The sequence below is a fragment of the Dysidea avara genome, chromosome 11 (genome assembly GCF_963678975.1).
Source record: "Dysidea avara chromosome 11, odDysAvar1.4, whole genome shotgun sequence".
Lineage (NCBI taxonomy): Eukaryota > Metazoa > Porifera > Demospongiae > Dictyoceratida > Dysideidae > Dysidea > Dysidea avara.
The window spans coordinates 9159508-9172530 of NC_089282.1; the positions used below are offsets into that span (position 1 = coordinate 9159508).

At 37.6% G+C, this 13023-nt stretch overlaps 3 protein-coding genes across 3 annotated transcripts in view; 1 reads left to right on the plus strand and 2 right to left on the minus strand.

Moving 5' to 3' along the window:
• LOC136238642 (activating signal cointegrator 1 complex subunit 2-like) overlaps nucleotides 1-10406 on the minus strand; it is a 26085-nt gene extending 15679 nt beyond the window's left edge. Inside the window, exons 1-14 of the mRNA XM_066029209.1 lie at nucleotides 10254-10406; nucleotides 10049-10201; nucleotides 9933-9991; nucleotides 9773-9887; nucleotides 9255-9452; nucleotides 8534-8604; nucleotides 8272-8478; nucleotides 8023-8151; nucleotides 7277-7348; nucleotides 7147-7221; nucleotides 6894-7095; nucleotides 6590-6837; nucleotides 4448-4538; nucleotides 4316-4398 (exon numbers count right to left, since the gene is read on the minus strand). Of these exons, the coding sequence (XP_065885281.1) occupies nucleotides 4316-4398; nucleotides 4448-4538; nucleotides 6590-6837; nucleotides 6894-7095; nucleotides 7147-7221; nucleotides 7277-7348; nucleotides 8023-8151; nucleotides 8272-8478; nucleotides 8534-8604; nucleotides 9255-9452; nucleotides 9773-9887; nucleotides 9933-9991; nucleotides 10049-10201; nucleotides 10254-10340 (1790 nt within the window). The 5' untranslated portion in view covers nucleotides 10341-10406. The remainder of the gene's footprint in view (nucleotides 1-4315; nucleotides 4399-4447; nucleotides 4539-6589; nucleotides 6838-6893; nucleotides 7096-7146; nucleotides 7222-7276; nucleotides 7349-8022; nucleotides 8152-8271; nucleotides 8479-8533; nucleotides 8605-9254; nucleotides 9453-9772; nucleotides 9888-9932; nucleotides 9992-10048; nucleotides 10202-10253) is intronic.
• LOC136238643 (uncharacterized) overlaps nucleotides 1-13023 on the minus strand; it is a 277251-nt gene that overhangs the window by 236565 nt on the left and 27663 nt on the right. The window lies entirely within an intron of this gene.
• On the plus strand, nucleotides 10353-12426 carry LOC136238644 (TNF receptor-associated factor 4-like). The gene has a single exon (XM_066029212.1). The coding sequence runs from the start codon at nucleotides 10520-10522 to the stop codon at nucleotides 12221-12223; it is 1704 nt and encodes a 567-aa protein (XP_065885284.1). The 5' UTR covers nucleotides 10353-10519; the 3' UTR covers nucleotides 12224-12426.

Genomic DNA, 13023 nt, shown 5'->3' on the forward strand with positions numbered 1-13023 from the left:
TATATACTACAAGAACCCTGAAAGTCATGGAAGGTCTGGCTACTATGTCATCAAAACTGGTCATTTCTTCTTTGTCTACTGTGATATGGAACTAGAGTGTGGTGGTACCAAAGGAGGTTGGATGAGGATTGCTGATATTGACACTGGAAGAGGAGACCAATGTCCTAGTGGATGGGTGAAAAGTTCTCAACACCATTCTTGTAAACCAAACAATGATGCTGCCGGTTGTTACCCTACTATCTTTGATACACTCTCTACAAGTTACAATGAAGTGTGTGGAAAGATATCAGAAAGGAACTTCGGATGGGTTTTATCCTTCAGCAAGAGCTCACGGAAGGTTTACTGGCAATTATCAACCTGAAACCATGTCGAGGTCTTTAGATAGAGTATATGTTGATGGTATATCAGTTACTCTTGGTAGCCCACGTAAGCATCTATGGACGTATGCGATAGGACTCAGTGATGATGGTGATTTTCCAGCATTCAACTGTCCATGTGCTAAATATCCTGGACCAGAACCTCCTTCATTTGTTCATAACGATTACTACTGTGAGTCTGGTAGTACTGGAACAGTGCTTAATGGAGCCAGAGTGTACACTGAAGACCCATTGTGGGACGGAGCTGGTTGCCTTCCTGAAAATAGTTGCTGCTATCAACCCAGTATGCCGTGGTTTTATCGTCAACTTCCTAAACCTGAATATGGGAGCATTGAAGTGAGAATGTGCAGAGATCAGCACTTCAATGATGAAGATCTTATGGTGGAGCAGATGGAGCTATACATTCACTAAAAGTACACAGAAGTTATTCATGATCAGCTTAGTTTGTATTAGTATAGTACATGTAGCTTTACATCTAGTTACTTTAGACTAAAGTTGCTTTAAGAAACTGTATTCTGCACACACTAACATGCAAGGCTAGCAATTACAATAAATGTATGTACACACAGTAGATTGAAAGAAAGAATTTTGAACTTCAAGCTGTTATATACATTATCAACGGTACGGCAGTACCATTTAAGTAGGGATCGCCCCAAAAATTTTGCGCGCCACTCAAAATTTTATTTTTTTAAATCAACCTAAAGACATCTTACATGACAAAAATCACCTTTACGGAATAGTACTAGTCCATATTATATACAATACAACATTAAATACATTTTCCGCATCAACACGTTCTTTCAGCAGCCTATTTAGACCCCACAGAATTATTTCAGAAGCACTTCAGTCCTGCAATACTATAAGAAGTATACTAGTTAGATATCTCCAGCTTTGCAATTTGGATCTGTTCGTGATAGGTTTGTGACCATACCCATTAAATAAAGATCTGGGTGGACTAATAGTGATAGAGTACAGAGACCAGATCTCTTAATAATCTAGCAATTACTTAACAGTAAACAAGATGACCTTACCCCTTATTGGTCTAGCTAGCTTCACACCCTTTGGCTGACTCGAGATACTCTAATACAACAGTCACTCTAATACAACAGTCATGTATTATATTCTAATAGAACAGTCACAAGTTACACCGTAGCTATATACTGTAGATGTGCTACAACAAAAAAACTAAACAAACTAGTATTTTAAAAACTAAAAATGTAATCTATGCAATAAAAAGTAGTGAAACAAGAGATGAATAATAGTATTACAACATAGTGTCACACATTAGCTATAACAAACTATTTTGTTCGACACCAAAGTAGGGACTTTCCCACCAACATCTTTTAAAATACTAGTTATTATATTTGTTAATAAAAACCTCCTGACAATTGCATACATTTTGGAAAAAACAACAATGCATGTAAGCGATCACTAGATTAATGTTGCAGTGTCTTGTTACTATATGCACTATCTTCTATGATTGATGTGTCAAATTAAAATCTCTTTCCACAAATCATGGATGTGGACTTTAAGAGGACCAGGTGTGGCTCCACGTAAGCCTGTGGACATGAATTCAAGCATACCCACAGACTGAAATACTACTGATCAGTGGGCATGACAGCATGCATGCCTATACAGACAGTATTCATGAGAAGAAGACATGGCTCACAAAAGAATCTGGGCTGCAGCAGGACACATTAATACATTTCCACATTATCAAACTAATTAATTCATATCACACATGATCCAATCCAGGGCAATCTGTACAGTGGACAAAATTTGACCCAGTTTTAACCAGTCTACATCCTTGGATTAAGGTAATAAAATTAGTGAACAAGTTTAGCAGAGACGACTTCACTATGTACACCTCACAATTTACGTATACCATGAAGAGGAATTAATATCATACCATATAGTAGGGACCACAAAGGAGTAGGCGTGGCCCACAAAATAATATCACCCAAAAACCAGCCTTAATTTTCCCTGACGACAATGAGGTAGTATTTGTTAGGTAAAACTAAGCCCAAACAAGCTTTCAGATCGACCCAAAACGCTTTCAACAAGTTGCTACAGAATTTAAAACAAAAGTATTTAATGGAATTTTCTAGTGACTGACAGGACTGACTGATGCCTTCAGACAAGCATAACTCGATAACGGCTCAGGCTATGGGCTTGATTTTTTCACTGTTCAACGTCGCTTCAGCCTGAGAGGTGCCTTTTGGCATACCACAGTACGTACAATGCATTCTTCATGGACTTACCAATGTCCTCCTTTGTGTCCCTTTACTGATAGTGAAAAGTGTCAATTTGGTGGTAGCACGTGATGGCTTCACTTCGTAACGGAAATTGTCCGTATTTTTCATAGTGGCTATTTTGATTGCAGAGGTGCTTTTCGAACAGTTCTTGATTTGTACTGCTGTGTAACGGGTTGAGCATAGCCAACAACGAAGCGTAATGGATACTTCACTTTTTAGACAATAATTGATATAGCTGGGGTGCGCAGCGCCATTTTCAGATGCGGTATGCATGGGTTCACCAGTCATAATCATTATTTGCAAAAAAAGTTAACAAACAAGTACACTTTCAGGGATTTTTCTAGAAAATAAATTCAGGGGGGGGCAATCCGAGTTTTTTAGAAATTGAGGGGGGGCAGAACTTAAATTAGGCTAAATTTGTTTTATTGTAGCTAGCTAGCCATCGACTAAATTTTATGATTTCAAATCAATTTAACATTGTTTCATCATTGGGCTGGTTGAGACAGAGTTCAGGGGGGGCAGGATCATTTTCAGGGGGGGGGGGGGGGGGGGGGAATTCCCCTTTGCCCCCCCCCCCCTAGAAAAATCCCTGCACTTTGGAATTTTTTCAGGGACCATAGCACATCGATAAAAAGTACTGAACAAGTTGGAGTAGTCCATGATATTAAATCACAGTAAAACAATAAGAAGTGTTATATCCCTACTGTGCATTTCTGTTATGGTATATTGAGCATAGTAGGGATATTAACACTTTTTATTGTTTTACTGTGATTTAATATTGTGCACTACTCCAGCTTGTTTCAGTGCATTTTATCGATGTGCTATGGTCCCTACTCTAGTTGAAAACTCCATTTTTGTGTACTTGTTATATGTGACTGGATCTACGAAAACCGTTCTTATCGCCCAAGACAGGAAGTTTGATTTTTTCGCACAAACACAAAGCTTAATGAATGCACTATCAAGTTTCACTGCCACAGTCCACCAGAGTAAAGTGGTCTGCTTTTGCTGGCTGCTTTTCTAGAGCACAGTGGCGAGCCGTACGAGTGGTCTGGGGTCTTGATGGAGCCCTGGCCAACCAGGAGATGGCTGTGTGTGGCTGTACAGCTCTGTGGTGTTGGACAATGACCTGTGCTGTAAATTTCCTTTCATTTTAGCCAGTTCTGAGCCCTGAATGGCCTATAACTTGGCCTAATTCATCCCAGCACGTCTCTTTTCAATTTTTGAACACCATCTTGCCCGCCTTCCAGGGCCCCCGCCTCCCACCCTTCTGGAGCTCGCCTGATACAGACAACCTCGGTTTAAAAACTATCTAAAATGGCGGGAAACTTAGCTGCTGACTACTTCTTCAGTGGATGATCAGGAAGGTAAGAAATTGTTGTGAAACGTGTGAAAATTTGGTATGCGTAGCTACCACCATTGGCCAGCTACAACACACAGAATATTTAAAACCGACGTTTCTCGATACTTTTAAATGGGCGATAAGACCGGTTTTCCCAGAGACAGTCACATATATGTTTGCTCTTTGTGCCATCCCATAAATATAGTCCATCCAAAGCTGATGTTATATGACCACTACCTCTACACTATACAGGGAAATACCCTGACATTCACAAACTCTCACAAGCAATTCTAAACTGCAGCAATTCTTCTATTAGAGTAGTTGACTATTTCTTTATGGCCTACCTTTTCACAGAAACCATTTCATCTGCTGAGTCAGCATCTGCTGCTCCCACGTTATGTGTATCATACGTGTCATCATATTCATCCTAAATTAACCAAATATTATGATTCAGTTGCTCACCTACAAATGTATACCTCATACTGATCAAAGTCCTCCACTATTAATCTTGTTTTAAGATCTTCTATGTGCGACTTGTCATCCAAAAAAGCATTTCCATCATCAAACCTTAAGCAGAAACAATGTATGTATTTTAAGACAGTCCATTGAAGAGAGACATGAAGAACATTACAACAACGATACATACAGCAAGTAGAAAATTATTCACTAGTTTTTATTCAAATAAGGAAACAGTGCATTGCAGAACTACTTTATTCATAGTTGGGACTTCTAGCTCTACACTGTATACTGCATTGAAGTAATGTGAGGATATTGGCAAACAAAATAATGACTGAGACTAATGTGTGCTCAGAGCAAATTCAATTGACAATGTCCTAAACATAGGATAACACACTAATAGTACTAGCACATGAATTATTATTCAACATGTATGTTAATACAAGTTGAAGCTAATCCACGGTACAGTGTAGGCTTGGGGTCAAATACTTTGAAAAGTATTAAAATACAAATACTCCGAAAGTATGAAATACAAAATACAAATACTTATACCCAGGATGTATTTCAAATACAAATACTTTTAAAAGCATTTAAATACTCTTAAAATACTTCTGTACTTTGATCTGAACTACATGTTACAAATACAACCACCCAATAGTACACACCTGTTTTAATATTATTCTAATAAAATTTCAAATGTACAGTATGGTAAAAGCAACTGACCACTCATAATAGCTTAGTAACTAGCTAGCTACTTAACTTATTAAATACATATCTTATAAACATATATTCCTCAAATCGTTTGTCAGTTAAATGGGATAGATCAGGGCGAAAGAATTTACCTGCTATGCTAAACAGTCTTTCTATGGGTGCTGAGGATGCAGGTATACGAGAGAAATGTACAAGCCATTTTGGCTAAAGGTGGAAATTTTGTTTGATTTACTTTCCAAAACACAAGTGGGTCTTCTTCTTGTGGTATGCAGGGTGAAAGTAAGTACTCTTCAACAATTGTGTTTAATCCTTGGAAGTATCTGCAGTTGCAGAGTCAGACTCATTTATTAAATCATTGAAAAAGGTTTTATTTTCTTGGCTGGAGGTTCAGATTCTTCCTCTATTCATTCAGACCTTTCAGAAGCAAAGTATTTGAAGTATTTGCAGAAAGTGTTTTACGTTTTTACACAAGTACAAATACTTGTTTCAAAACACAAATACTCAAAAATAGTATTTAAATACAGCTAAATAAAAACTCATGTATTTGACCCCAAGCCTGGTACAATGTACAGTATACTACTGTAAGTACGTATATGGTGAGTAGTATGGGGGTGGAGGAAGTATCTACCAACTCTTAAGATTAAGTTGTTAAATTCCATTGAATTTTCAGTATGCTAGGGGAATAGGTAGGCATGCCTTACTTTGAAATGGTTTTTGAGAACACATTTTAAATTTATTATATATCCTTGTATAAAAATCAGTGATATTATACTGTATAGGCTGGGTGGTTTCAGGGTCTCAGAGAAAATAAACGTCGGGTCTCAAATACAAGCCCAGGCTATAATTCAATTTTCGCCAAATGTTGGGTCTTGTATTCTTGTTGTTATTATTCTCCACAAACTCTTTGCATTGAACATTACATACCAGTGTATGTACACAGTGACACAGGCCTATATAATTGGTCTGATTGTTAAAGACCCTGCATGTGGGTCTGGAACCTAATAGACCTCTGCAGCAGCTTATGCTATTCATCACTCATAATAAACATACTCAAGATTAATGACCTTGTGAGCTGTTTTGCAGCGGTCACATGCTACGCCACCATGTGGTAGCTAGTTGAGAAGTCTAAACAAAAGTCCACAGTAAATTGCTATATAATAGTACAAATCTGGGGTTGAAGAGCTGCGGTAAGCTTGTTTGGCTGATTACTAACTAAATTTAATTCCCTTGGTTACTGGTACACAAACATTCTTACTACAATGAATGAAGGAAGCAAAGAAGTGGCCATGAAATAGCTAGGATGTGTATGTCAATTACGCCATAAGAAATCACTCACACAAACCTGGACACTGCATAACTATATGGTGACAGTTACTCTAACACAACATACACTGTACACTTGGCTATATGTTCAGTCATAAATGACACACACATATGTATATAATACTTACTTCTTCCCGATATGTACTCTGCTCAGGTCAACATTTCCATGATGGAACACATCAAACTCATCATGATCATATATGTTACTACGTGTTGTCAATAGTGACTCCAGCTCTGTATCAGACGTAGGGAGACTCTTCTTCTTCACATCATCATTTTGCTTGGCAGAATTTTTATCCAGATCATTCCCAACTCTCCCTTCTAAAATGGCATCAATAACAGCTGATGGGTCACCACCGTGGCTGGCTATTAATGTCTGTCAATCAAATACACTCTTAACTTACACATTATTATAGCTGCTAAAAACTGTACCTCGATAAAAGAGATTTCTAGATGAGGGAACAATTCCTTTACTGACTGTACTGCTTCACTACAAGTATTATTCACGACAGCACAAGCTGCTAAAGATGGTGATTCACGAGGAACATGTACAGTAGAATTAGAAGGCTCAACAACTGAAGAAGGCTTCTTTATTTGTACAGCTTCAATTATGTAAGTAAAATTTGTTTCGTCACTATAGAAAAGAACTATAATTCACTTTCTACATTACCCAGTAAATACATACACTGAACCATGCTGTTCCTTCATAGAAGATATCATTTGTTCAAAACTAAAATGCTTTTCGAATTCTTTGAGGAAACTACACAAAAACAATACATAATACAGTTATGTACATCAATGCATACTGCCTGTACCTTTTCTCTGTCACTAGTACAGTGACAACTGACAGAAAATCCTCCCATGATTTACTGTCTGACTCATCAGAACTACATGTAACAATCAATACGGGATATAGTATATAAACTAAAGGGAGAGTATGTAATATACTATGATGTAAAATGTTAGGACCCACAATCACTTTTCATTGTATGAAAAATGAAGTCTTAAAATGTAGCATTGTCGGAAGATTCATAATTTTTTTGCAAAGGTCCCTTACTGTACACAATCAAATTGTTATGAGGGTCTAGGAAAAAAAGCTGAAAGTAATATATTCATGAAAATTGAAGAATTGATTAGATTTCATTATTAACACTTTTCAAATGGTATTTTTGAAGTGCTATAGCAACTACCATATTTAGACTATGGTATGCATAGTATGCTTTGAAGTTTGGTTGTTAATGAGGTATTTAAAATCCAATAGATACCCGCAGGTAGAGGTATCTAAACTGGTTAGATACCCGTGACAAATTTTTTGTCACGTGCATCACGTGTTTTGCTGGATTCCAGTCACAATAGCCATCAGAAATCATCACTAGAGTGTGAAAAAAACATTTGTAAAAGACAATGCATCTTTATGGCTTCCCCAAATAAGGTGAAAACTTTTGAGTGTGAATGAAAAAAAATTCAAAATATTTTAGCGGCTCCAGCAAGAACTTGTGTATTACCCACGAGTTATTAAATGTTTTTTGAGGGCTCAGCTCATACACTACATAGACCATACCGTAAAGCACTCTCGGAAGTTTCTTCAGTAGTCACTTGAACATCAACATAGCAATGTGTTAAAAGTTGATGAATAATAGTAACCAAATTTCTTTTAGTAGCACGAAGATACAGCTTCAACACCACCCACCTACAGTAGATTACAATAACCATGATGTATGTATATTGCTTACAGTATGTACATAGTTAGCTTACAGTAGATATACACCTTGATAAAAATTTATTCAAATATTTCCATTAGACGACTCACTTGTCATGAGGAATAACATTCTTCAGTAGTCGCCACTTATCCTGTAGTACAGGGATCACAGCATCATAGTAGCCGGCTAATCGTTGTGCAAACTGTTTACTCTGCAACACACGACATGATGAAGGATGGACCAGTAGAAAGACATTAATTGTATGGAAGATGTCCATCACAAACTGTATCCAATCTGTGACCTCCTTCGGTGATAACCTAATGACAAATAAACCATAAAGTCACACATACAACATTGTAATGTAACACATACTGGTTGGAGGATAGAGGTTGTGAGGTGACATTATCCTTGCCAGTTACTTTTGCCATTAGTCGATCAAGTAACTGTGGGAAAACGGAATTAATTGTTTACACTTTGAAATTAATGTACTGTGACTGTGTGCATATGCACATGCACAATACATATAAATTACTTCACATGGATTTGACAGGTATGACCATCTGTGAATAAAGGCCAAAAATTTCTGGTTCAAAGGTGACCATTATAATTCTACAGGCTCCACTGCACGTTATTCACAAAAGCATGTCTATTACAGCTTATCGTACAAAGCAAGGTTGTCATTATGCAGTATACACTACCCAAACTTCTAAAGCCTGCAGCTGCTTTACACATCTGTGACTGTCTCAGTAAAAACCCACCTAGTTTGCACAACTTCCAAATTTTATTTATTTTCTTAACATTATCTCAAGGAATGGATCACTAAAAACAAACTACAGGTGCCTAATTTGCAGCCATGCCTTCTGTTTGCATGTGTCTACAGCATTGGGATTTGGTTTAAAATGTTCACTATGGATTGGCAAATCAACATAGGTACCAGGGCTCTCACGATTAAAGATAAAAAATATAGATTTTTTTATTTTGTACGTACCAAAAAAAAACTTCGAAACACATAAACCATACACTTTTAATCTTGTACTATATCTGTACCTACATAGTCATTTCTCAACAGATTACCATTGCAAACACTTTGTACCTCATAGATACTATCAATAGTAGCCGATAGGTCCTGTAAGTATCGAGGCTGAGTGGAAAATACATTTGAGATCATCTTTCCCAAAAGTGCTGAGTTGTCTTGTCCATAAATTGAACACAGATCAAAGATTTTTGGAATATCAAACAAGAAATGTTGATAGAGAATGTCACCAAACACAGCAGGTGCGATGAAGTGCTCCTATGAGTTATGTACAAATACAATTCAAAATGCATGAGTGTAAAATTGTTTCGAGAGAGAGACAGAGCGAACTTTAGGATATGCTAACTGTTATTTCAATACACACACACACACACACACACACACACACACACACACACACACACACACACACACACACACACACACACACACACACACACACACACACACACACACACACACACACACACACACACACACACACACACACACACACACACACACACACACACACACACACACATTTATAATTTGTGTATTTCATTAGTACATGTGCACACAGAACAGAAATTGCATACTTTATTTTCCTTATGTGTGGACATTCTCAAGAACACCATAAAAACTCGTCGATTAACTTCGTCCATTAAATGTCTGCAACTATCTTGACATTTCAGCTTGTTATAATCATGTGGCCTAAACAATTACACAATAACACACTGCTGAAATGTGGCTTGGTACCTTGGAGCAAGATGAAGGTAAGAATCTAAAAACTTCTGCAGTGAAACATCAAAAACAACCTAAACAGTATCATGCTCAAGATCAGGTCAAAAAAAGATGAGCTCAGCATTTATTACTTGCGACCAGAAAAGCCAGTGAGATTGGCTAAGCAGCCAGTGTAGATCATCATTGATTATTTGCAGTGACTCCACCCACTCGTTATCCACATCATCATCACCAATAGGTAGTGTGTACTCGAGGAAATGAATGTCTCTCACGTGGTTACAATGCTACAGGGTTCAAAGCACTAATATAAGATATGGATCGCGCTACAGATCTCACCAATGCGGGAAGTTCCTCCTTGTTAGAAGTCACAGAATTAACTACAGTAACTACTTTCTTTTCCAAAGGTAGCAGTTGTTCGGCCATTGTATACCACAATCGATTACGCCATTAGTTTATTACGCGCTAAACGTACTAGCGCTCAAATCACAACTCAAGTACAAGAGTACCGGTATATCATATCCTCTATTTCGTAAGTGAAATGTTGTGTTTCTAATACTGATATATCTGTTTTAATATTTGCGCACCGAAGCATAAGCACTTCCATGCGCAGAACGGCCATACCCCGAGCCATACCCTCGCTTCGAGGAGCCCAGCCCTGTCTCGGTGGATATGATTACCAATTCATTGATACTCCACCAGATCGTGTTATTTGCAACATTTGTCATCTTCCCAGCCGGGATCCTTACCTTACCACGTGTTGTGGGCATGTTTTGTGTAACTCTTGTCTGGACAATTCTAAGAGAGTAAGTGTGGTTTGCCCAGTTTGTCGTGCAGAAGAATTCATGGCATACATCAACAAACAACTTGATCGAGAACTTAAAAGCCTCCATGTGATGTGTTCCAACAAAGAAAGTGGTTGTGAGTGGCAGGGTGTGCTGAATGACATCAAATATCACCTTGAGAACATTGACGGCTGTCTGTATGAGAATGTAAAGTGCTTCAATCAGTGTGGAGAAATATTACAACGACGATATCTGATCAATCATGTTGAAGCTGAGTGTCCACGACGTAAAGTTAACTGTAAGTATTGTCACATTTTAAGAGAACATCAGTTTATTGAGGGAAAACACAAGCAGCAGTGCCCCAAGCTCCCCTTACCCTGTCCCAACAAGTGTATACAAAATATCCCTCGTGAAGATATGGAAGCACACCGGAGGGAGTGTCCTCTTGAGATTGTCCAGTGTTCAAACATGTGCCAGAAAAGGCTACAACGACAATATCTGACCAAACATGTTGAGAATGAGTGTCCACGTCGGCAAGTCTATTGTCAGTACTGTCTCATTATAGGAGAACATTACTTAATTGAAAGTTGTGAGCACAGAGCAGTGTGCCCTGAGTTTCCGGTTCCCTGTCCCAACAATTGTGGGGCAGGAAGTGTCCCCCGTGAAGACATGGAAGCACACAAGAAGGAGTGTCCTCTTGAGATGGTGCAGTGTGAATATCACAATGTTGGATGTAAGGAGAGGATGATGCGCAAGGAGGTGGACAAGCATGAGGAGGAAAATATGAAAGATCATTTGTCCATGACTAAACTTGAATTGAATAAAACGAAAGATCAGTTAACAAGTGTAATAGAGCACATTGGTATTGTAGTCCACCAGCTACAAATTGACCACAAGCAAAATTTACAAAACCAACCATATCTGCCACGAAAGCCTGTTCGAATGGAAATGATACAAGGTTCCACCCAGCTACAACCTAGCGTCATCACTCAATCAACAGCTATTAGCAACACAGTAATTTCTAATGCAAAATGGTCAGTTGAGCTACTTGCTACAACTGCATCATGCAACACTCATGATCAAGTATGTCCTGTAATTATTAAGATACATGGGTTAAAAGATGCCACTGAATTGTATAGCAACAGCTTCTATACTCATGGGAAAGGTTACAAGATGTGCTTGAGTGTTGATCCTGATGGCGATGGTGATAGTAAAGGTACCCACATGTCTGTTTATCTCTACCTCATGAAAGGTCCACATGATGATATGCTGACTTGGCCACTTAGGGGAAAAATTGAATTAAAACTATTGAACCAGATCAGTGACTGTGAGCACCGTTCACTGACATTGGCGTATAATGATAATACTACTACTGAAGTGGCTAGTCAAGTCACTAATGATGACAGAGCTACAACTGGTTGGGGATATCCTCAGTTTATTTCCAAAGTTGTCCTTCACAGAATCACTCCCACATGTCGGTATCTCAAAAATGACTGTATTTTTCTCCAAGTTAGCAAACTGTAGATGTATAGTAGTAATACATTATATGTGCAATAACACACTATGTAGCTAGCTTAGGTTTATAGCAACGTGATTATGTGATCAGATTTTACAAAACTATTCAAATTGCACATTACAGAATTACATCACCAGTGGGTACTAAAATACTGTCAGTTTTTAAGTCTTAGCTATATAACATTATTCAAACTACTCAAGTCTGGTTTTTATAAGAGCTTTAATTAAATGAGATTCATAATTACGTGGTGTATATATATATATATATCAGGCACACATGATTGCTCTATTAGAGTAAATTAAGTTAGTATATCTACTCTTTAGAATCACAGTATATAACAGTGATTTTACAGTTTATCATCAAAAGTTTTTTTTTGTTTGTTTTTTAAGTGTGAGGGTGTTGCTGTTTTTTAATATTATGCAGAAGTTGTTGATATCCATATGCAAAAATTACAATTACCCATGGCTGGTTACAATTGTTCGTAACCCTAGTATAAGCAGCATAGCTACTACTTGACCACATGTGATATTTATAACAAAACTCCTATTAAGGTACATCTAGCAGCACAATTAAACATCCAAACATGTATATGAGATAACAGGTTGAACCATGGAGGTAATTACATGAACATGCAACATGCTTACAATAACATCAAGAGTACATAATAATATTATTATGTACTCTTGATAACATGTATGTATTGATAAAATGCTATTATTTTATATACAATTAATATAATGCATGCAGTCTGACTTATGCGTGATCAGCTGCCTAGCTTTTCATACATTTCACTTGCATGCAAACCAAA

Coding starts and splice junctions, on each gene's coding strand:
- LOC136238644 (XM_066029212.1), top strand. CDS start 10,520: ATGCGCAGAACGGCCATACCCCGAGCCATACCCTCGCTTCGAGGAGCC.